Source organism: Oncorhynchus kisutch, linkage group LG22, assembly GCF_002021735.2.
Source record: "Oncorhynchus kisutch isolate 150728-3 linkage group LG22, Okis_V2, whole genome shotgun sequence".
Classification (NCBI taxonomy): Eukaryota; Metazoa; Chordata; class Actinopteri; order Salmoniformes; family Salmonidae; genus Oncorhynchus; species Oncorhynchus kisutch.
Window position 1 is genome coordinate 28,677,187 of NC_034195.2, and position 22,740 is coordinate 28,699,926.

General features: G+C 46.0%; 1 protein-coding gene across 1 annotated transcript in view; it reads right to left on the reverse strand.

Moving 5' to 3' along the window:
• The window catches only part of rasgrf1 (Ras protein specific guanine nucleotide releasing factor 1), a 38,829-nt gene that overhangs the window by 13,765 nt on the left and 2,324 nt on the right, over nt 1–22,740 (reverse strand). Inside the window, exons 2-16 of the mRNA XM_020457025.2 lie at nt 19,522–19,628; nt 18,575–18,722; nt 17,582–17,677; nt 17,233–17,486; nt 16,722–16,801; nt 16,399–16,592; nt 15,850–15,959; nt 15,586–15,704; nt 14,930–15,090; nt 14,551–14,614; nt 14,176–14,318; nt 13,682–13,764; nt 13,326–13,574; nt 11,657–12,027; nt 11,378–11,497 (exon numbers count right to left, since the gene is read on the reverse strand). Of these exons, the coding sequence (XP_020312614.1) occupies nt 11,378–11,497; nt 11,657–12,027; nt 13,326–13,574; nt 13,682–13,764; nt 14,176–14,318; nt 14,551–14,614; nt 14,930–15,090; nt 15,586–15,704; nt 15,850–15,959; nt 16,399–16,592; nt 16,722–16,801; nt 17,233–17,486; nt 17,582–17,677; nt 18,575–18,722; nt 19,522–19,628 (2,299 nt within the window). The remainder of the gene's footprint in view (nt 1–11,377; nt 11,498–11,656; nt 12,028–13,325; nt 13,575–13,681; nt 13,765–14,175; nt 14,319–14,550; nt 14,615–14,929; nt 15,091–15,585; nt 15,705–15,849; nt 15,960–16,398; nt 16,593–16,721; nt 16,802–17,232; nt 17,487–17,581; nt 17,678–18,574; nt 18,723–19,521; nt 19,629–22,740) is intronic.

A 22,740-nucleotide genomic window follows, 5' to 3' on the forward strand; every position in this document is an offset into this window, starting at 1 on the left:
ACCTACCAGGTACAACCCCAAATCAGTAGACACGGGCACCCTCATAGATGTCATCCTAACTAACTCGCCCTCCAAATACACCTCTGCTGTTTTCAATCAAGATCTCAGCGATCACTGCCTCATTGCCTGCATCCGTAATGGGTCTGCGAGCAAACAACCACCCCACATCACTGTCAAACGCTCCCTGAAACACTTCTGCAAGCAGGCCTTTCTAATCGACCTGGCCGGGGTATCCTGGAATGACATTGACCTCATCCCGTCAGTAGATGATGCCTGGCTATTCTTTAAAATTGCCTTCCTCACCATCTTAAATAAGCATGCCCCTCTCAAAAAATGTAGAACTAGGAATAGATATAGTCCTTGGTTCACTCCAGACCTGTCTGCCCTTGACCAGCACAAAAATATCCTGTGGTGTTCTGCATTAGCATCGAATAGCCCTCGTCATATGCAACTTTTCAGGGAAGTTAGGAACAAATATACACAGGCAGCTAGAAAAGCTAAGGCAAGCCTTTTCAAACAGAAATTTGCATCCTGCAGTACTAACTAAAAAAAAATCTGAGACACTGTATGGAGAATAGTCCATGGAGAATAAGAGCACCTCCTCCCAGCTGCTCACTGCACTGAGGCTAGGAAACACTGTCACCACCGATAAATCCACTATAATTGAGAATTTCAATAAGCATTTCCTAACGGCTGGCCATGCTTTCCACATGGCTACCCCTACCCCGGTCAACTGCCCGGCACCCTCCACAGCAACCCGCCAAAGCCCCCACATTTTCTCCTTTACCCAAATCCAGATAGCTGATGTTCTGAAAGAGCTGCAAAATCTGGACCCCTACAAATCAGCCGGGCTAGACAATCTGGACCCTCTCTTTCTAAAATGATCTGCCGAAATTGTTGCAACCCCTATCACTAGCCTGTTCAACCTCTCTTTTGTATCGTCTGAGATTCCCAAAGATTGGAAAGCTGCCACGGTCATCCCCCTCTTCAAAGGGGGTGACACTCGAGACCCAAACTGCTACAGACCTATATCTATCCTACCCTGCATCTCTAAGGTCTTCGAAAGTCAAGTTAACAAACAGATTACTGACCATTTTGAATCATGGGTGCACCTCAGCCACGCTCAAGGTTCAAAACTACATCATAACCACCATCAATAAGAGACATTACTGTGCAGCAGTATTCATCGACCTGACCAAGGCATTAGACTCTGTCAATCACAACATTCTTATTGGCAGACTCGACAGCTTGGTTTCTCAAATGATTGTCTCGCCTAATTTACCTAAACTACTTCTCTGATAGAGTTCAGTGTGTCAAATCGGAGGGCCTGTTGTCCGGAACTCTGACAGTCTCTATGGGTGTGCCACAGGGTTCAATTCTCGGGCCGACTCTCTTTTCTGTATACAAAAATGATGTTGCTCTTGCTGCTGGTGATTCTCTGATCCACCTCTACGTAGACGACACCATTCTGTATACTTCTGGGCCTTCTTTGGACACTGTGTTAACTAACCCCCAGACGAGCTTCAATGCCATACAACTCTCCTTCCGTGGCCTCCAACTGCTCTTAAACGCAAGCAAAACTAAATGCATGCTATTCAATCGATCACTGCCCACACCTGCTAGCCGGTCCAGCATCACTACTCTGGACGGCTCTGACTTAGAATACGTGGACAACTACAAATACCTGGGTGTCTGGTTAGACTGTAAACTCTCCTTCCAGACTCACATTCAGCATCTCCAATCCAAAATTAAATCTAGAATCAGCTTCCTATATCGCAACAAAGCATCCTTCACTCATGCTGCCAAACATACCCTTGTAAAACTGACCATCCTACCGATCCTCGACGTTGGTGATGTCATCTATAAAATAGCCTCTAACACTCTACTCAACAAACTGGATGCAATCTATCACAGTGCCATCCGTTTTGTCACCAAAGCCCCATACACTACCCACCATTGTGACTTGTACGCTCTCGTTGGTTGGCCCTCGCTTTATACTCGTCGCCAAACCCACTGGCTACAGGTTATCTACAAGTCTCTGCTTGGTAAAGCCCCGCTTTATCTCAGCTCACTGGTCACCATAGCAGCACCCACTCGTAGCACGCGCTCCAGCAGGTATATCTCACTGGTCACCCCCAAAGCCAATTCCTCCTTTGGTCATCTTTCCTTCCAGTTCTCTGCTGCCCATGACTGGAACAAATTGCAAAAATCTCTAAAGCTGGAGACTCACATCTCCCTCACTAGCTTTAAGCACCAGCTGTCAGAGCAGCTCCCAGATCAATGCACCTGTACATGAACCCATGAAGGTACGGGCCACACATCTCCACAGCAGAGTGGAGTCGCCGGAGACAGCTGATGCTCTGTTCCCATTGCGGCTAGGAGGAGGCACCAGCTTCAGTGGTGTCCGGCGCTTTCCAGGCTGGGGTCCACTAGAACAGCCCCATGACCTTCTGTCTCCCAGGGTAGGCGTTAGTATTCAATTATCATTCTCCGCCAAACCCTTTCTGGTTCCCATTTTGCTGGCTGTCCCTCAAGGGTTGTTTCTACAGCTCTAGTGGACTCCGGTGCCGTGGGGAACTTTATCGACCAGGCCCTCGCATCCTCCCTGAACTTATCTTCATACCCACTCGCCTTTCCTTTCCAAATCCTGGATATGCATCCGTTGGGATCCGGCATAATTACGCACGCCACAGCACCACTCACCCTCACCGTGGGACCCAAGCACAAGGAAAGCTTTTCCTTCCTCATCACTCATCGTTGACCCGTACACAAAGTCATTCTCGGCCTCCTGTGGCTCCAACTTCATAACCCAACCATCTCCTGGTCAAAGATGACAATCACCAGAGCACCTGCTTTCCCGCACCCTGTGGTTCCACATTGGTGGAGGGCCATGTGAGTGTCCTCCAGCCCATCAATCGGTCCTACCGTATCGTTGGCCCTCTGTTTTGGGACATAGATGTGAATATCTGCCAGGGTCTGGAGAGGGAGGGCATCTATGTCCCCACGTTGGTGAGAGATTGGCTGTTGATCTGGGCACACATCCCTCGCCTATGGACACCCAGATATCACCCACACCACCCAATCGCTTTCCAATAAATACTGGTGATCCACTTTGGTGCAGGACGTCACCCACTATGTCAAGTCATGTACTCAATTTAAATGTTCCCAGCATGCTCCAGCAGGGAAACTACTTCACCTTCCTGTGCTTCAGCAGCCTTGGTCACATCTGTCCATAGACTCTTTAAAGTATCTCCTTTCCGATGGGTTTTACCACTATTCTGGTTGTTGACAGATTCTCTAAATCCTGTTTTATCCCTCTCTGGTCTACCTAACACTCTCCATGTCACCGAGGCACTAGTCCAGCAGGTTTTCCGGCACTATGAAATTTCCAACCGTGGTCTACAATTCATGTTGCGTTTTATGGAGAAGCTGGGGGGCCGCGGTCAGCCTCGCATCTGGGTATCGGCCACAGTCTAACGGGCAGGTGGAGAACGGAAAAGCTTTTCGGAAAAGCTGACCACGACTCCATTTTGTTGATCCCTGCCTACAGACAGAAACTAAAACAAGAAGCTCCCACGCTGAGGTCTGTTCAACGCTGGTCCGACCAATCTGATTCCACACTCCAAGACTGCTTCCATCACGTGGACTGGGATATGTTTCGTATTGCGTCAGACAACAATATTGACGAATACGCTGATTCGGTGTACGAGTTCATTAGAACGTGCGTTGAAGATGTCATTCCCATATCAACGATTAAAACATTCCCAAACCAGAAACCGTGGATTGATGGCAGCATTCACGTGAAACTGAAAGCGCGAACCACTGCTTTTAATCAGGGCAAGGTGACCGGAAATATGACCGAATACAAACAGTGTAGCTATTCCCTCAGCAAGGCAATCAAACAAGCTAAGCGTCAGTATAGAGACAAAGTAGAAACTCAATTCAACGGCTCAGACACAAGAGGTATGTGGCAGGGTCTACAGTCAATCACGGATTACAAAAAGAAAACCAGCCCCGTCACGGACCCGGATGTCTTGCTCCTAGGCAGACTAAATAACTTTTTTGCCCGCTTTGAGGACAATACAGTGCCACTGACACGGCCTGCAACCAAAACATGCGGCCTCTCCTTCACTGCAGCCGAGGTGAGTAAAACATTTAAAAGTGTTAACCCTCGCAAGGCTGCAGGCCCAGACGGCATCCCCAGCCGCGCCCTCAGAGCATGCGCAGACCAGCTGGCTGGTGTGTTTACGGACATATTCAATCAATCCCTATCCCAGTCTGCTGTTCCCATATGCTTCAAGAGGGCCACCATTGTTCCTGTTCCCAAGAAAGCTAAGGTAACTGAGCTAAACGACTACCGCCCCGTAGCACTCACTTCCGTCATCATGAAGTGCTTTGAGAGACTAGGTCCAAATAGGTCCACTGAAGATGCAATCTCAACCACACTGCATACTGCCCTAACCCACCTGGACAAGAGGAATACCTATGTGAGAATGCTGTTCATCGACTACAGCTCGGCATTTAACACCATAGTACCCTCCAAGCTCGTCATCAAGCTCGAGACCCTGGGTCTCGACCCCGCCCTGTGCAACTGGGTACTGGACTTCCTGACGGGCCGCCCCCAGGTGGTGAGGGTAGGCAACAACATCTCCACCCCGCTGATCCTCAACACTGGGGCCCCACAAGGGTTCGTTCTGAGCCCTCTCCTGTACTCCCTGTTCACCCACGACTGCGTGGCCACGCACGCCTCCAACTTAATCATCAAGTTTGCGGACGACACAACAGTGGTAGGCTTGATTACCAACAACGACAAGACGGCCTACAGGGAGGAGGTGAGGGCCCTCGGAGTGTGGTGTCAGGAAAATAACCTCACACTCAACGTCAACAAAACTAAGGAGATGATTGTGGACTTCAGGAAACAGCAGAGGGAACACCCCCCTATCCACATTGATGGAACAGTAGTGGAGAGGGTAGCAAGTTTTAAGTTCCTCGGCATACACATCACAGACAAACTGAATTGGTCCACCCACACGGACAGCATCGTGAAGAAGGCGCAGCAGCGCCTCTTCAACCTCAGGAGGCTGAAGAAATTCGGCTTGTCACCAAAAGCACTCACAAACTTCTACAGATGCACAATCGAGAGCATCCTGGCAGGCTGTATCACCTGTACCAGGCAACTGCTCCGCCCACAACCGTAAGGCTCTCCAGAGGGTAGTGAGGTCTGCACAACGCATCACCGGGGGGCAAACTACCTGCCCTCCAGGACACCTACACCACCCGATGTTACAGGAAGGCCATAAAGATCATCAAGGACAACAACCACCCGAGCCACTGCCTGTTCACCCCACTATCATCCAGAAGGCGAGGTCAAGACAGGTGCATCAAAGCTAGGGCCGAGAGACTGAAAAACAGCTTCTATCTCAAGGCCATCAGACTGTTAAACAGCCACCACTAACATTGAGTGGCTGCTGCCAACACACTGACTCAACTCCAGCCACTTTAATAATGGGAATTGATGGGAAATTATGTAAAATATATCACTAGCCACTTTAAACAATGCTACCTAATATAATGTTTACATACCCTACATTATTCATCTCATATGTATACGTATATACTGTACTCTATATCATCTACTGCATCTTTATGTAATACATGTATCACTAGCCACTTTAACTATGCCACTTTGTTTACATACTCATCTCATATGTATATACTGTACTCGATACCATCTACTGTATCTTGCCTATGCCGCTCTGTACCATCACTCATTCATATATCTTTATGTACATATTCTTTATCCCCTTACACTTGTGTGTATAAGACAGTAGTTTTGGAATTGTTAGTTAGATTACTTGTTGGTTATTACTGCATTGTCGGAACTAGAAGCACAAGCATTTCGCTACACTCGCATTAACATCTGCTAACCATGTGTATGTGACAAATAAAATTTGATTTGATTTAAAAAGACCAACAAGGAGCTAGGGAGGTTCCTAAGGAGACACTGCCAGGACCGACAGGTGGAGTGGGTCCGGTTACTTCCCTGGGCGGAATATGCCCAGAACTCACTTCGTCACTCCTCCACCGGGCTGACTCCCTTCCAGTGCGTCCTGGGATGTCAGTCGACCCTGACTCTGTGGACTCCATGCCAGACAGATGCCCCTTCAGTAGATGAATGGTTCTGGCATCAGGATCAGTGAGGCTCCCGTGTTCCATCCTGGTGATCGCATCTTGCTCTCAACCGGAAACTTCCCGCTCTACCTGCCCTGGTGGAAGCTTTGACCCCGGTTTGTGGGGCCCATCAAGGTCCTCCGGAGGGTCAATGAGGTAACCTATCATCCAGATCTCACCCTCCTTTCATGTTGCCCTCAGGCTGGTGGTTCTTGGCTGCTGCCATCTCCAGCGACACCCCTCCCTCCCCTGTACATCGAGGGGACACCCGCCTATGCTGTTAGGTCCCTTCTGGACTCCTGACGTCGTGGGCGTCGGCTCCAGTACTTGGTGGACTGGGAAGGGTATGGTCCTGAGGAGTGCTCTTGGGGGTACTGTCACCTGCTCTCTCTGGCGGTCGACGTCGCCAGTCTACTAACCACCGGTCCTGACAACCTACATTGCACACATGGACTTCATCACCACTCTGATTATTCTCCCTTCATAGAGTCTTTAGGCAGTTTTGGTTACGTTCAGTATGCTTCTCCTGTTTTGTATTTTTGTAATGTTGATTTTTAAATGTTTGGCAACTGCTTCGTGACTCCCTGCATATACGTAACAACAATACACAAATACAATATATACATATTCCGTCTCAGTCCGGAATATGTATATGATGGTGTGTCTAGCTAGTATGGACAGTATATTAATAGAAAAGGTGTACTGCAGTAGTTATATAGGCTGAGCCTTGGTTAGACTGTGTGTGTGTGTGTGTGTGTGTGTGTGTGTGTGTGTGTGTGTGTGTGTGTGTGTGTGTGTGTGTGTGTGTGTGTGTGTGTGTGTGTGTGTGTGTGTGTACTGAAAAAATATAAACTCAACATGTAAAGTGTTTCATGAGCTTAAATAAATAACGACACGAGAGCTGGACCTCCACATCCGGCTTCTTCACCTGTGTGACCGTGAGACCAATTCATTCCAATCGACTGATTTCCTTAACTGTAAGTCGGTAAAATCTTTTGATTTTTTTTTTTCAGTGTACATATGATGTGGGTGAAACGGTATGTAAACATCAGTGTTCAATGACTATGGACCTAGGGCAGCAGTATCTACGGTGCAGGGTAGAGTACTTAATCTACATTTCCAGACAAGGCAATTTTTCGGTTGCCTGTAACTTCAACTTTTTTTTTCAAGTGCATGCCAGAATAGCAGCAATAGCTGCTCAGTAAAACTACAGTTGGTAAGTACCGACTGTATTTTGACATTAAGCTGGAAAAGTTGGTGAATGGCTTCCTGGGCTTGAAAGAGAATTGTCATATTCAACATGTCCTGTAAAGACAGATTCTGGTTCAAGACTCAACCAACGGACGGTGTGAGTGGTGGCGAACTTGACGACTTGAGGGCAGTGGGTTCTGAACAACAAAGGTATACAAAAACTTTTGTGGGGGAATTATACCACAACCCAAAAAAGCACTTTGGCGAATGGAAGGAGCATGTGCTCTGCACAGGTAGAGCCTTAGACCGGAGGGGATGGCTGAAGTTTTATGGGCTCCATACCAATTGTACTAATATTGTTTTTTCATGTTTGTAACTTATTTTGTACATAATGTTTCTGCCACTGTCTTATGACCGAAAAGAGCTTCTGGATATCAGAACAGTGATTACTCACCTTTTTTTGAGTCAGATGCAAAGGATTTACTGCGGCTCCCAGAACCAAATCCCCGTCATTCACATGAAGAGGAGACCCTGATACAGGGGCCGCAGATCTGGGTGCCTTGAGAATTCGTCAGTGAGTGGGTAACCCGCCTCTACCATCCATCCTATTGGCTATTGGAAAATGAACTAGATAAGCTCCATTCGAGACTATCCTACCAACGGGACATTAAAAACTGATATCTTATGTTTCACCGAGTCGTGGCTGAACGACGACATGGATAATATACAGTTGGCTGGGTTTTCAGTGCATTGGCAAGACAGAACAGCTACCGGACAGCTACCGGTAAGACGAGGGGTGGTGGTCTGTGTCTATTTGTCAATAACAGCTGGTGCGCGATCTCTAATATTAAGGAAGCCTCAAGTTTTTGCCTGCCTGAGGTAGAGTACCTCATGACAAGCTGTAAACCTCACTTTTTAACGAGAGTGTTTTCATCTATATTTTTGCAGCTGTCTATTTCCCACTACAAACCAATGCTGGCACTCGGAACTGCACTCAACGAGCTGTATAAGGCCATAAGCAAACAAGTAAATGCTCATCCAGAAGTGGCGCTCCTTGTGGCCGGGGACTTTAATGTAGGAAAACTTAAATCTGTTTTACCTAATATCTATCAGCATGTCACATGTGCAACCAGAGGGGAAAAAAACTCTAGACCACCTTTACTCCACACACAGAGACCTGTACAAATCTCTCCTTCGCCCTGCATTTAGCAAATCTGACCATAACTCTATCCTCCTGATTCCTGCTTACAAGCATAAACTAGAGCAGGAAGTACCAGTGACTCGCTCAATATGGAAGTGGTCAGATGACGCAGATACTAAGCTACATGACCGTTTTGCTGGCACAGACTGGAAAATGTTGCGGGAAACATCCGTTGGCATTGAGGAGTATACCATATGAGTAAATGGCTTCATTAATAAATACATCAATGACATTGTCCCCACAGTGTTCGTACGTACCAGAAGCCATGGATTACAGGCTTTCAAGGAGCGGGACACTAATCCGGACACTTATAAGAAATCTCACTATGCCCTCTGACGAACCATGTAACAGGCAAAGCGTTAATACAGGACGAAGATTGAATCTTACTACATCGGCTCAGACGCTTGTCGGATATGGCAGGGCTTGCAAACTCTTACACATTACAAAGGGAAGCCGAGCTGCGAGCTGCCCAGTGACACAAGCCTACCAGTCAAGCTAAATCACTTCTATGCGTATTTCGAGTCAAGAAACACTGAAGCATGCATGAGAGCACAAGTTGTTCCGGACGACTGTGTGATCAAGCTCTCTGTCGCCAATGTGAGTAAGAACTTGAAACAGGTCAACATTCACAAGGCCACAGGGCCTGACGGATTACCAGGATGTGTGCTCAGAGCATGCGCTGACCAACTGGAAAGTGTCTTCACTGACATTTTCAACCTCTCCCTGACCAAGTCTATAATACCTATATGTTCCAAGCAGACCACCATAGTCCCTGTGCCCAAGAACACCAAGGTAACCTGCCTAAATGACTACCAAACCATAGCACTCACATATGTAGCCATGAAGTGCTTTGAAAGGCTGGTCATGTCTCACATCAACACCATCATCCCAGAAACCCTAGACCCACTCCAATTCTCATACAGCCCCAACAGATCCACAGATGACGCAATCTGTATTGCACTCCACACTGCCCTTTACCACCTGAACAAAAGGAACATGAGAATGCTGTTCATTGACTATAATACGTTCATCAACATAGTGCCCTCAAAGCTCATCACTCAGCTAAGGACCCTGGGACTAAACACCTCCCTCTGCAACTGGATCCTAGACTTCCTGACAGGCTGCCCCCAGGTGGTGAGGGTAGGCAACAACACATCTGCCACGCTGATCCTCAACACGGGGGCCCCTCAGAGGTGCATGCTTAGTCCCCTCCTGTACTCCCTGTCTACCCACGACTGCGTGGCCATGCATTACTCCAACACCGTCATTAAGTTTGCTGACGACACAACGATGGTAGGCCTGGTCACCAACAACGATGAGACAGCCTATAGGGAGGAGGTCAGAGACCTGTCAGTGTGGTGCCAGGACAACAACCTCTCCCTCAAATTGAGGGCTTCGAGCAGGTTGAGGGCTTTAAGTTCCTTGGTGTCCACATCACCAACAAACTATCATGGTCCAAACTCATCAAGACAGTCGTGAAGAGGGCACGACAACACTTAAATCCACCTCAGGAGAATGAAAATATTTGCCATGAGTCCTCAGATCCTCAAAATGTTCTACAGCTGCACCATCGAGAGCATCCTTACTGGTTGCATCACTGCCTGGTATGGCAACTGCTCGGCATCCGCTTGCGAGGCGTTACAGAGGGTAGTGCATACGGCCCAGTACATCACTGTGGCTAAGCTTCCTGCCATCCAAGACCTCTAAACCAGGCGTTGTCAGAGGAAGGCCCTAAAAATTGTCCAAGACACCAGCCACCCAAGTCATAGACTGTTCTCTCTGCTACCGCATGGCAAACGGTACCGGAGCGCCAAGTCTAGGACTAAAAGGCTCCTTTAAAGGTTCTACTCCCAAGGCATAAGACTGCTGAACAGTTAATCAAATAGCTACCCGGACTATTTACATTGACCCCCTTTTTTACGCTGCTGCTGTTCTCTGTTTATTATCTATGCATGGTCCCTTTAGCCCTACCTACACGTACATATGACCTCAATTACTTCGACTAACCCATACCCCGGCACATTGACTCGGTACCGGTACCCCTCATATATAGCCTCGTTGTTGTTATTTTATTGTGTAACTTTTTTACTTTTGTTTATTTAGCAAATATTTTCCTACTCTGCATTGTTAGTTAAGGGCTTGTAAGTAAACATTTCACCATAAGGTCTACACTTGTTGTATTCGGCGCATGTGACAAGTTAAACATTTTATTTGATTTGGTCTGTGTACGTGCCTGGAGCTGGGACAGACAACAAAAGCCTTCTTCACTGACTGTTTTGTACTAAAACAATCTCGTTACCGGGGGCGGCAGGCTGGGAAACACACTCATGCTGTAGTTGCTATGACACAAGTATCCCCAACACCTACTCATTCCTAGAGCTGGCTTTCCCAGCATGTTCTTATTCTCGCCACGAAATTACAGTCTGCATGAATTTTATCTTGTGTGGCGGAGTTCATTGAACACAAAGTTTAGCATTCTTTGAGTGTATGCACATTGACAATTGAATAGGCGTAGAAAATACTTTATCTCTATCATGTTTGACTATTTCTATTTCTATTTCTAAGACAGAGATAGAGGATATAACATAAATAGGGAAAATGCATATAAAAGTAACAATGAAAATGGGTGCTTTGATTTCTTAATTCTGACTCTGTTTCCCATGTAAAACAGGAGAGCATATTTGAGTTCTTGATAAATATGGCATTTTGGCTGAGGGGAGGACGCAGGTGGCATGCCAGCATGTGATCCAGGTGCTCTGGTATCATGGCACTGAGTGATAATGACACCACTGTGCAGTCTGGGACACAATGTACCTGAAGAGTTTTTGCATTTCAAGTTTTTGGGGGTGGTTGGCGACTTGATAGGAGACGTTTCTGGGTCTGCGTCATCGCTCTGGTTTTGGTCAATGTCACTTTCCTCCGGAACTGAAATATCTACAGTACACCAAGTGCAAAACAGGTCAGTACATACCACTTTCTAGACACGTCATGATTCAAATCCTGCGCTATATTCCTTTTAAGAAGCACCAATAAGGACATAACACCCCCCCCCCCACACACACACACACACACACTGCCCCTTAGCTGGATTACCTTGTTTAGACACAATGGTCTCCTCTGCCTTGTCTGTCTTGCCTTCTACCTCGTCAGGGATCTTACTGGTGATGGGGCTGGTGACATAAAGCTTATTGATGTCCAGGGTGGTCTTGCTGAAGGGGGACATGGAGGAGTACATGCTTGCATAGCCGTTGGAGGAGCAGCTAAGGGCGGCCAGGTCCAGAGCCTTGCCCCCAGTGATGATGGGGATGTTGAGGGAGAGTTTACGGCGGCGGTTGGGGGACGATGTCTTGGTGATGGCCAGGGGAGGGGGGGAGGAAAACTTACGGCTGGCCCTGGGGGATTTGGGAGGCTCCCCATATAGGAGTTTATTATTCTGACTGCTGGCGAAGAACAACTCCAGGGATCTGCAGCAGTAAAAAACAACACATTTTATTGTAGTCAGAAGGATGTACTGTAGCTATGTACTTTAGTACTTAAGTGTGTTGCAAATAACAAGGAGATCAGAATTATCCATGTCTTTTTGTGTTGTATTGATAGTCCTGTGTGGCTCAGTTGTTAGAGCATGGCACTTGCAGCGCCAGGCTTGTGTGTTCGATTCCCACGGGGGACCAGTACGAATGAAAATGTTTGCACTCACTACTGTAAGTCGCTCTGGATAAGTGTCTACTAAAATGTAAATAATTCAATACATTGTTAACAGCAGAATGGTGCTTCTGCAGTCGTGCTTGTCTTTTTTGTTGCTGAAAACCTCTCCCACTCACTGCCACCCTCCTTGCGACCTCACGGGTTCCCATAAATAGCACAGCGAGTGACAGAGCAAATAGCCATGCTGCTGACACAAGCATCAGAGTGGCGGTGGCTCACAGAGACATGACAGGCTCCACATGAAAACATGCTGCATGGTGTGGGCATGGGGAGGGAGCTCCCCCTGATCTGAGCCTGGGAGCTAGGCTCACTCTCCTGGGCCGGAGAGAGGGTCTGCTCTGCTCTGGTCGACAACATGCACCATAAATATTTCATACTATAGATTCTCTGCAGAACAGAGAGGGTGGGGTCCTGCAGCAGAGAGGCCAGTTGCTAAGGTGACAGCGACAAAGCCCTGCTGAGACGCTCTTAGGCAGGCAGAAGAAGAGGCTCAATTACTTCCTTCTCACACAGAACACACACCAACCACACTGACACACACAGACATGACCTCTACCCAGCTCTCCTCACCTCACCTTCCATCACACACACAGACATGACCTCTACCCAGCTCTGCTCACCTCACCTTCCATCACACACACAGACATGACCTCTACCCAGCTCTCCTCACCTCACCTTCCATCACACACACATGCAGGCACGCAGACACACAAACACGCGCCCACGCACCCACCCACACACACGCACAAACACACACGGTAAAGAAGTAATACTGTGGGCTGTGGAAAAAGAGCTGTGATGAGATCAGTGGTGGGCTAGAGGAGAGAGAGGCAGCCAGAGGAGGCCAGAGGCTGCTGGGCCTGTCAGGGGATGTTATCATCACCAGCCCTAACTACAGCCCTCTTTACTGTGTAGGGGCCATGGCCATGCAAAAACACTGACAATGTATCATCTTTAAACAGCACTGGGCATGAGATAGATTTAGAGATTTCTCTGACTGTGTTGGTCAAAGTCTAGGCTAAATGGTAAAGCAGTAGCAGCTCTTTTATGGCCTTACCGGGCTGGGATGGCACTGATGGGCTTTTTGTAGATAGTGATGAGCTTGTCCAGCACCACATCGGCGCTGGTGAACACGCGGTAGGAATGCAGGAAGGTGTTGAGGAAGTCGATCGAGAGGAAGCGGAGGTCGGTCAATCTCTCTAGAAGTCTTTCCACACTGGCATAGCGGATCTGCAGCACCTTACATGAGTTCATCATCTTACTGAAACGGATGTCCACGTCATCGCAGTACAGGCTGGCGTCAGACCTGCTCACAGAAAAAACCCACAAACACATGAAAACACTACAACACACAAATAAAGGCGCCATGATAATCCCATTGACTGTTTGGCTATAGTTGTGAATGGGGCTTACTTGATCATCTGTGGCACGGTGACTTTAGAGTTCTCCTCAAATGCATTCATCATAAGCCCATTGCAGCGGATGTTGTCTATGCACTGTAAGGGAGAAGAAGGGAAGGTTAAGGGAGAGGAAAGGTGTGAGTACAGCCACTCTGCAGACAGACATCCAGGCCCCATGTCTCCCTGCTGGAGACAGACAGACATCCAGGCCCCATGTCTCCCTGCTGGAGACAGACAGACATCCAGGCCCCATGTCTCCCTGCTGGAGACAGACAGACATCCAGGCCCCATGTCTCCTTGCTGGAGACAGATAGACATCCAGGCCCCATGTCTCCCTGCTGGAGACAGACAGACATCCAGGCCCCATGTCTCCCTGCTGGAGACAGACAGACATCCAGGCCCCATGTCTCCTTGCTGGAGACAGATAGACATCCAGGCCCCATATCTCCCTGCTGGAGACAGACATACGTGATGCATGAAGAGTAAAGCAGAGCAGAGCAGACGTGCCTGGCTGATGTCACTGGTCCAGGCAGATTTCTCCTGCCGCGAGGAGGCCACCAGGATCACTGTGAATGACTGGCCTTCTTTAGGCTCCACCACGATTTTAAAGTCCAGGTGCTCCATGTCCTGTACACCCTTGTCTGGTTTGGCTTTGGGCAAAACAAACAGAGGTGAATAGGAGAAACGGGTCATTACCATGGCATAATGAGAGGTTTATTGTGCTTGTAAATGATGATGAACAGATGACACTTGCAGGGAGGCTATAGCTAGTATACTTCATAAAAGTGTAATACTAAACTTATCATATGTTACACTCTACATACAGTAAGCATATGTGCTCCATATTTCAGTGAGGTAGGAATTAAACAGTGTGGTGCTTACACTCATCATCTGTCCCCTCGGGGTCTTCCAGAAGAGTGCAGTCAATAAGAGAGACCACGCCATTCTGAGAACAACACACAATAAGCATTAGCACACTCACAACCACATTCCAAGAATCCCCTCCATTACTGAATAATCAATAACAATATGACTTACATTATTATGTAGCAACACATATAGACCTACAGGTCAATAAACAGAGTAAATCAGCACCCAAGTAATAAGGGACTCCTTAAGAGGATGTGTTGACTTCAATATCATTGGACCATGATTATATGTATTGGTATTAACGAAAGCCTCATCTATGTATTGTAATTTGTTTTGGTCCAGGATGCATCTTAAGAGATTGTATAGTATCAGCAGCCCAGGGCAAGCCCACCTTGGTGAGGTGCAGCTTCCCTCCAGAGCCCCTGGTGCAGATGATGACATGCTTGGAGAAGAGGAAGCACTGCCTCTCCCCTTCCTTCTTCAGAGTCAGAGAGCCCAGTCGCCCACGGGTGATCTTTCCCTTCTCACTCATTGGCACCTGGATGAGAGAGCCTGTGTGGCAGAAGGGGGAGAGACATACAGCAGGGTTGTCCAGTTAGTGATGAGGGCTCACAGATGAACTGTACTGCAAGACTGGGAGAGGCCTCCTTCACCTGTTCAATGACTTTGGGGGAGATATACATACTGTAAGGTTAAACCATATCTCTATATGATTTTCCTCTTCTTTATATGTCCATCAAAGTCCGTTGGGGATGTATGACATTTACAGTCCCTGACTCACTGTCGGATTGCCTCCCAACAGCCTGATTACCCTTGGAAATGAAAGAGTCAGCCCACTTTCAGTACATGCTATAAAGGCAGACAGGATTATATCGCCCAAGCCGCTGGTTAAGTCTTTCCTTATGGAGGCTCAGGTAGGCCTATGGAGGTTTGAAGTTGTGATAACACAAAGGCAGTCAAACAGTTGCGAGGTAGAAAATCCACCTCTATGATTCTGTCTTTATGTGGGATCTTGGGTTCCTTTGTGTATCTTCTCTCAGAGCTTACCTTGTCTGACAAACGTCTGGCTGGTGTCAAGGAGGATCTCGCAGCCCTCTACAATCATGCGCTCAATGGCCAGGTTCTTCCTGATGTTCTCTGTCTCACTCACCTCGTCATGCATGATTCTAGGGGCAGAGAGGTTGGTCTTTTCACATTTGGAATGTCATTGTATTCACTTTGTCAGTGTGTATGCATTCTGTACAGTAAGCATGGTAAACTGAGGTGTCCTGTTTGCTGCTTTGGCGCTATAAGGTGGTAGCGCAGGTATACCTGGACAGCTCCTCCAGCTTTGACTTGGCGTAGTCCAGACTTGTCCTCTCCACATGCTCATGTGGTGTGTGGGCCAGGAGCTCATGGAGAGTAAGAATGTAGCGGGGAATCTGGAGTGACAGAAAATTAATAGGGGCAGGTGAGTCACACACACTTTCATACAAGACACACACACACTGACACAGACACAAACACAATCAAACTCATTGCAGCAGATCAGTAGGGACTTCTATGTACATTCACAGTCATCAGCAGAAATGTATTACCAACACAGCAGAGTCCAAAGTAGACCCCAGTGGAGCAGACTGCACGGAAACTGCATGCCTTGCCAGAAAATAGCCATTATGAAACCCTGAGCTTCACAAACAACCAGTTTATGTGTTTATGAAAAAAAAAAACAGGGATATTCATGTGAGACAAATATCTGCTCTGTTGTTGGTGATCAATGGAGGAGCCTTTGTCTGAAGAGAGAGAGAGCTGTTTGAGCTGAGAGACGGGGACTGGACAGTCAATGAGAAGACAGTGGAATGTACAGTACTGTATGCCTACCTGGAACATGGGGTAGGTGAGGAAGGTCTCCAGAGTCCTCTCCTCACAGTCTGGCTTGGCCTCATACTGCTTCAGCAGCTTGTCAAAGTCTCGGTTCTGTTTACAGTGTGCCAGGATCTGCAGACTGTATTGGTGGTTCCTCACAAACTCCTGGTAGATGTTCAACATTGGCAGCAGGATGTCAAACAGGTCAGCTGTGAATAGAGAGGACCAGCAAGTGAATGAGAGATTGATAGATGATGTATGAGGTCAATTGGGACATAGCACTATCATATTCATCCATCCATTAAATGACCCTGAAAAAAGCACTTTAGTCAGCTTACCCAAAACTAATGTTGGCCAGCTTGCTATTCTTGCTTTCAACCCTTGGTAGAATATTTGATGCAGAAACATGATGGTCTCACTAAAGTAAAGGGGAAATTAACAAGATGTTAAGTGTCCATTCTGAGAAAAATATACACTAGCCATAGTTAGGTGAAAAGGATTCAAACATGCAACAGTGAATATGCCTGTATGTGCAAGTGTGTTAAGATTTTATACCGCTGCACTTGCCTCTTGACAGGTCGTCATTGCAAATAAGAATCTGTTCTTAATTGACTTACCTATATAAACAAAGGTTAAATAAAATACAAAAGAAACATCTTAGAATGAGGCTTTGACACAGCATAATGCCATTACATCTCAGGGTTATTATGTTTTCATTATCGTCCATAGTTGTAATGCATGAACATAAAATCCCACAGCATTGAGACAGTCATATCACTGTCTCCCTGAGAGAGGTGAGAGACAGCAGTGTGAGTGGTTAGCTTGGCGTGATCATCTACAGCTGCACACCTGTTGAGGAAGATGCTGCTGACGTCGTCATGGGTGATGGGTGGTTTCTTGGAGCTGGCGGCCATACGGAGGGGTCGGAGGAAATTGTTGACCAGGATGTGGAGCTGCTGGACGTACTCAGCCTCAGAGTCCAGCATGCTGAACACCACCTGGTTCCTCTTCCTCATGCTCTCGGCGTGGGGAGACCGGATGTAGTCCTGGATGATGGTCTTCCACTTCCTCCTGCACATCCAGCCTCGTAGGAAACTCTGCACCTAGCGGACCACGGGAATCAAAGGTGAGTTTCTTTCCTGCATCATTGGCAAATACACTGAAAATAGAGTAGAACATATTTTGTGTAAATATGTACTTTTTTTATTTTCTTGAGTTCAGCGTCATCATCTTCACTGGGGTCGGCTGTTGGACTCGACTGGATCTTCCCATTGTCTTTGTGCAGGCCGGAAATCTGCCAGAGAGGACAGCCACAGACAAGATCCACCAGTCATCATCACTCACAACCTGCTCTCCAAGTTTCCTCCTCACTTGACAGCGTATTAACAAAGTGACTGTGTCAAATGCAATTAGAGGCTGTCAAAGCTGCCAGCTCTGACATGTGGTAGTGGTGGTGGCAATACTAACTCTGTTCACTTGGCTGATATCTTTACATCAGCACTCATTTCCATTGGTTAGAAATGCAGACTCACACTGTGTGATACTGTGCTGCTGTACATAGAAAAGCCATAAATGTGCTGCACAAAAGAGCTGGGAGCTACTCAGAACTGTCTGAAGGTAAGTGTCCCCATTTACTTTGTATAGGCTGAAAGAGTTTATTGTTATGTTTTTTGGGGGTGGGGGGGGGGGGGCAGCACTCTGTATAATAAAGCCTTGTTCATGCATATTCAGCACACCATTTCATTTCAAGCCCCACATTTGCACATTAAAGTAACATGACTATTTGATCTGAAGAATACAGCAGGGAACATAGCTCTATTGGAGGGATTGCTTATGAGTGGAGATGTAAAGTGGTGGGTCTGCACACATCTCTTTGTGACAGAGCGGCCCTCTCAATCTTTCCCAATCTCTCTCTCTCTCTCTCTCTCTCTCTCTCTCTCTCTCTCCCTCTCTCTCTCTCTCTCATATTATTCAATAATATAGACATAAAAAAACTACCTAGTACAGTCATTATCCATTTTAGTCCACTCAGATGACAAAATCCTAGAAATCTTGAGCGGTGCTCCTGAGAGATATTTCACTGTACTGTAGATGCGCTAGATCCCACACACGCTCCAAACGCTTTCCTGTGAAGTAAAAAATAAACATAACAATCCCCCACTGAGGCAGAAGGAATCATAATGAATATTACCTCTGATTTTAGCCGCTCAATCTCTATTTCCCCGTCCTCTATCTGTTGTCGAAGTTGCTTAGCAACCGTTTTCTCTGTCTCCACGATCTGGAGTAGATGGAGATACTTCTGCATGAGCGTCTCGTGCTCCGTGGCCAGGTTCCTGTAACTGTGGACAGGAAACACACTCACACACACTGCAGCAACTCTCCACTGGCATGTTTCCATACTTTCAGAGGTACAGATAGACACACTCAAGACTGTATGCTCCCCCATGCAGACTGTATACATCCACCACTCTACCCCTGCCCTACATACAGATGTGTACCCATACAGACCTCGGGTCTATGAACAGCCTCATAATGCAGTGGCGTAAATATTAATATCCTTTGTGCTCAGTGAAGTGTAGCTACAGTACATTGCTGCACATGTCTCGGCAGATAACCAACCAAAATACAGCAGGGCCATATTGATAAGAATATCCTCAGAGCAGTGCCCAAATCCACAGTCACAATAGACCACCAATTATCACAACGGCACTTATTATTTCACAATGATTATTATACAGTAAGCTACATCACCAGTCTCCCTGTTTCATTCAACTGAAATTACACAATACCAATTCACTACTAACAGTTCAATAACAACACCTGAAACCAGAGTATATCAGGAATACGGTTCAACATGAGCTGCATACAAACTATTACCTCAGGTGACACGAATGTTTAAAAATCCTTCTCAAGTTCCCCATACAGCATTTCCCCCCAGAAATGTTCGTCAAAAACATTGCCTTAATGCTGCATGACAGTTCTATCACATCTCAACAGAGTCAAGTTGTACATTTCAAACCATACATCATGCTTATCCAAGAGATTACACCTATCCACACAGTAGACATCAATAATAGCACATGCGTGTGTTAATGTAGGTGTTGACTGGGTAGACAGGTTGCAGTAGAGGCCTGGTACCTGGCATGTGTTATTGCAGCCACCCATTCATCACCGTCCTTGACATCCTCTGTACGCAACTCCAGGGCTTTCTGGTTTTCATGGGTGAAATTTACAGTGAAGTAGTACTGAAACACACAGAGAAAAACACATTACTACATTGCATGGGTAGAGCGGCATTTGGATTCTTTGTTTTTGAATGTATGAGAAAAAGTATTTTCTCAATCCATAGAAATCTAAATGAGCTATCATATCATAACCACAAAATGCAACGAAGAGGTCAGACAATGCACAGTATAGCAGCTACAACACAAACATAGTTACACAAAAATAATATTTTAACAGAAGATTATGAAGAGTATTTCTGGCCAAAAACATCAGTGTCCTGCAGACACACATCATTGAAACCATGAACCCTCTCACAATCTAAGCTTGTGTGTACCCTTTCTCATTGCTGACATTAGGGGAGTACATTGCACAGATGAGGGTGGGGAAAGGAAACCCACATCCTCACCCACCAGCTCGATCAATGGGGATTTTAGTAGAAAGCCTCTCCTGACTGTCTGGCTGCCTGGCCGCCTAACCGCCTGACCGCGTTACCTCCTGACTGGCTGTCTGACCGCCTGGCTGCCTGGATGGCTCCGGATCCCAGGAGGAAAAGCCATAAGACATGTAAGCTGGAGGCATTGCCAATTACATAACTGTGCACTACCTGTTACCTAGCAACTCCACTCTGTGCGAATGGATAGGCTCTTAGCACTACTTGTCTCACTCCATTTTAACTAAGCTGGCCTTCTCTACGCTGAATTCCCCAGCACCAATAGGTCTGTGTACGAAGCATCACAGTCACTTAACGATCATAGACCATCCACATTATCTGGTGGAATAAAAGTTCATTTCAGACCTTGCCAGACCCTGTTTTGTACATATAGTACATTTCTTAAATGTTGTACATTTAAATCATTAAAATGTTAGCTGACATAGGCTAATTGAGTGATTGTCAGTGTCTAACATAAAAAGAGGAAAACTGCTGATGCATAACCACATTTTGAAATTACACCTTGGGTATTCTACTATTCTAACACTCAACAATAAGTTCAGACCCTGATTGACTTCCTAAAAAAAAACATTGAAAGTGTGTGTATTGTGATTCAACATATCCTAACTTTTCTATCCTCAAATAAGAATCTCAGTGCACTTTTCTTTTGAAAATATACACCAAATACACCAAAACACACAATGATTGGCACGGCAAGATAGGAAAAGATCAGCGCTGCTTGGCAAAAGAACAGCCTGCATTATCACATCTCACACTCAAGGTTAAAAATGTGACTCGTAGTGTGTACTTTGGCAGCAGCCATGTTGAGCGAATGCCCAGCCTAATCTTTGGCCAACAGGAACCCATCAACCTGCACCTCATCACTATTCATGGCTGAATGGTATTCATCCTCCCTTCAAAGATAATCAGATCTATTTTTTTCAGGGATGCATGCTTGTTGTTGTTGTAGTTTTCCTTCATCCTCTCTCTAAAAGCAGAGAGGCTTGTTTAACACACAGCCTGTTTAAGACACAGCCTGCTTCATGCTTTATGTTTACAGCTGAATCACAACACACACACTTTCAATATTTTTTTTAGGAAGTCAATCAGGGTCTGAACTTATTGTTGAGTGTTAGAATAGTAGAATACCCAAGGTGTAATTTCAATATGTGGTTATGCATCAGCAGTTTTCCTCTTTTTATGTTAGACACTGACAATCACTCAATTAGCCTATGTCAGCTAACATTTTTTTAGATAGTTAATAAAAAACAGAACAGAAATACATCAGCCATCACTGGTTGACGAATGCTGTAAAATGCAGCTGTTCCCCAATGGGCCCTGGCCCCTCTGAGGTAGTGCAAGGAACACATTTACAACAGATAGCGGTTGATTGTGTTAATAGTGGAAGGGAGTGGAGGCGCGACAACACACAGATACTCTCTGCAGTTCCCTGCAAATAGGGTTGCCATATGAACCATGGGCTAAAATACCTTATCATCGTTAGATAACGGCATTTGGGGATGAATTGAATGTGGGAATAAACGCTCAAATCCAGAATTGTAATGAGTTAACAGATCAAAGGTCATTCAAACTCCTGATTTTGATGCAAATAGAAGAAAGGCAAAAACGTCTACTGACCTGTTATTCTACCTGGGGCATTAACACTCTCTTTAGAAAGCACAGGCACCCGTCTTTCTGAGCTTTCATCAATATGGTGGCCCCTTAAGCTGTCAAACTTCACAACGACCTGCATCATTGAATTTTACTTCACAGTCAAATTTCGATTAAAGCTGCCAACGTGTGAGGGCAGAAATGAGGGTGAGATAAATATGGTTATATGAATAGTACAGTACATTGATTACAAACCAGCATACCATGACTATTGAAGATAACATTTAGTTTAGGACTACTTGGCATCAAAGGATCTTCCCTCTGAGACGAGTCCACTCCCCTAACCTATTTTAATCAACTTTCATATTGTCTTTTGTCTCCGTTGTTCATTCAGTTAAGCCTTAAACTCGATTGAACTTTAAAAGTCTACATCTCAAATCCATTGTCACAGATTTAGGCGGTTGACTGTCTCTGTGCCATCCTATTTCTTATCATTCAGGATGAACTTGCAAACAAGGTGCATGGTCTATGGTTATGCATACTCATAAGGCATACATACACTGCTCATTCTCCTATATTAATGAAATTACGTATCATTTATAATTTATTGCTCATCGCTCACATTGACTGGCCAATGAATACTCACTAATGTGAGAAAACGGTGGTGTTCATGTTTTTGAATAAACAATTACAATGAGAAGTAATGTATGTTGGCTTGGAGATGTTATTAGGATGCAATGGGGTGTGACAAATATATTCTGAGCTATGTAACATTGTATTGAGTTGTGAACAGAGCCTGTTGACTCTGGCAGCTATGGAGTAAGACAGATGAGAAGGGATCATTCCTTCACAAATACAGACTCACAGACTATCAAAACAACATTATAACCTTGTATTTTGTTGTAGTAAGCCATCCAATGATCATGTTGAAAAGGATGGATGAAAAGATTCCTGACAAATTCCTCTAAAACAATTTGCACGTTCATGATATAAGGAGTTTTCATTCTCTAATGAGGGGAACTGGGAGAGCAAAATATTAGCCAATATGCCACATATTGCTTTGTCAGCACAGGGACAGCTGTTCACAGGAA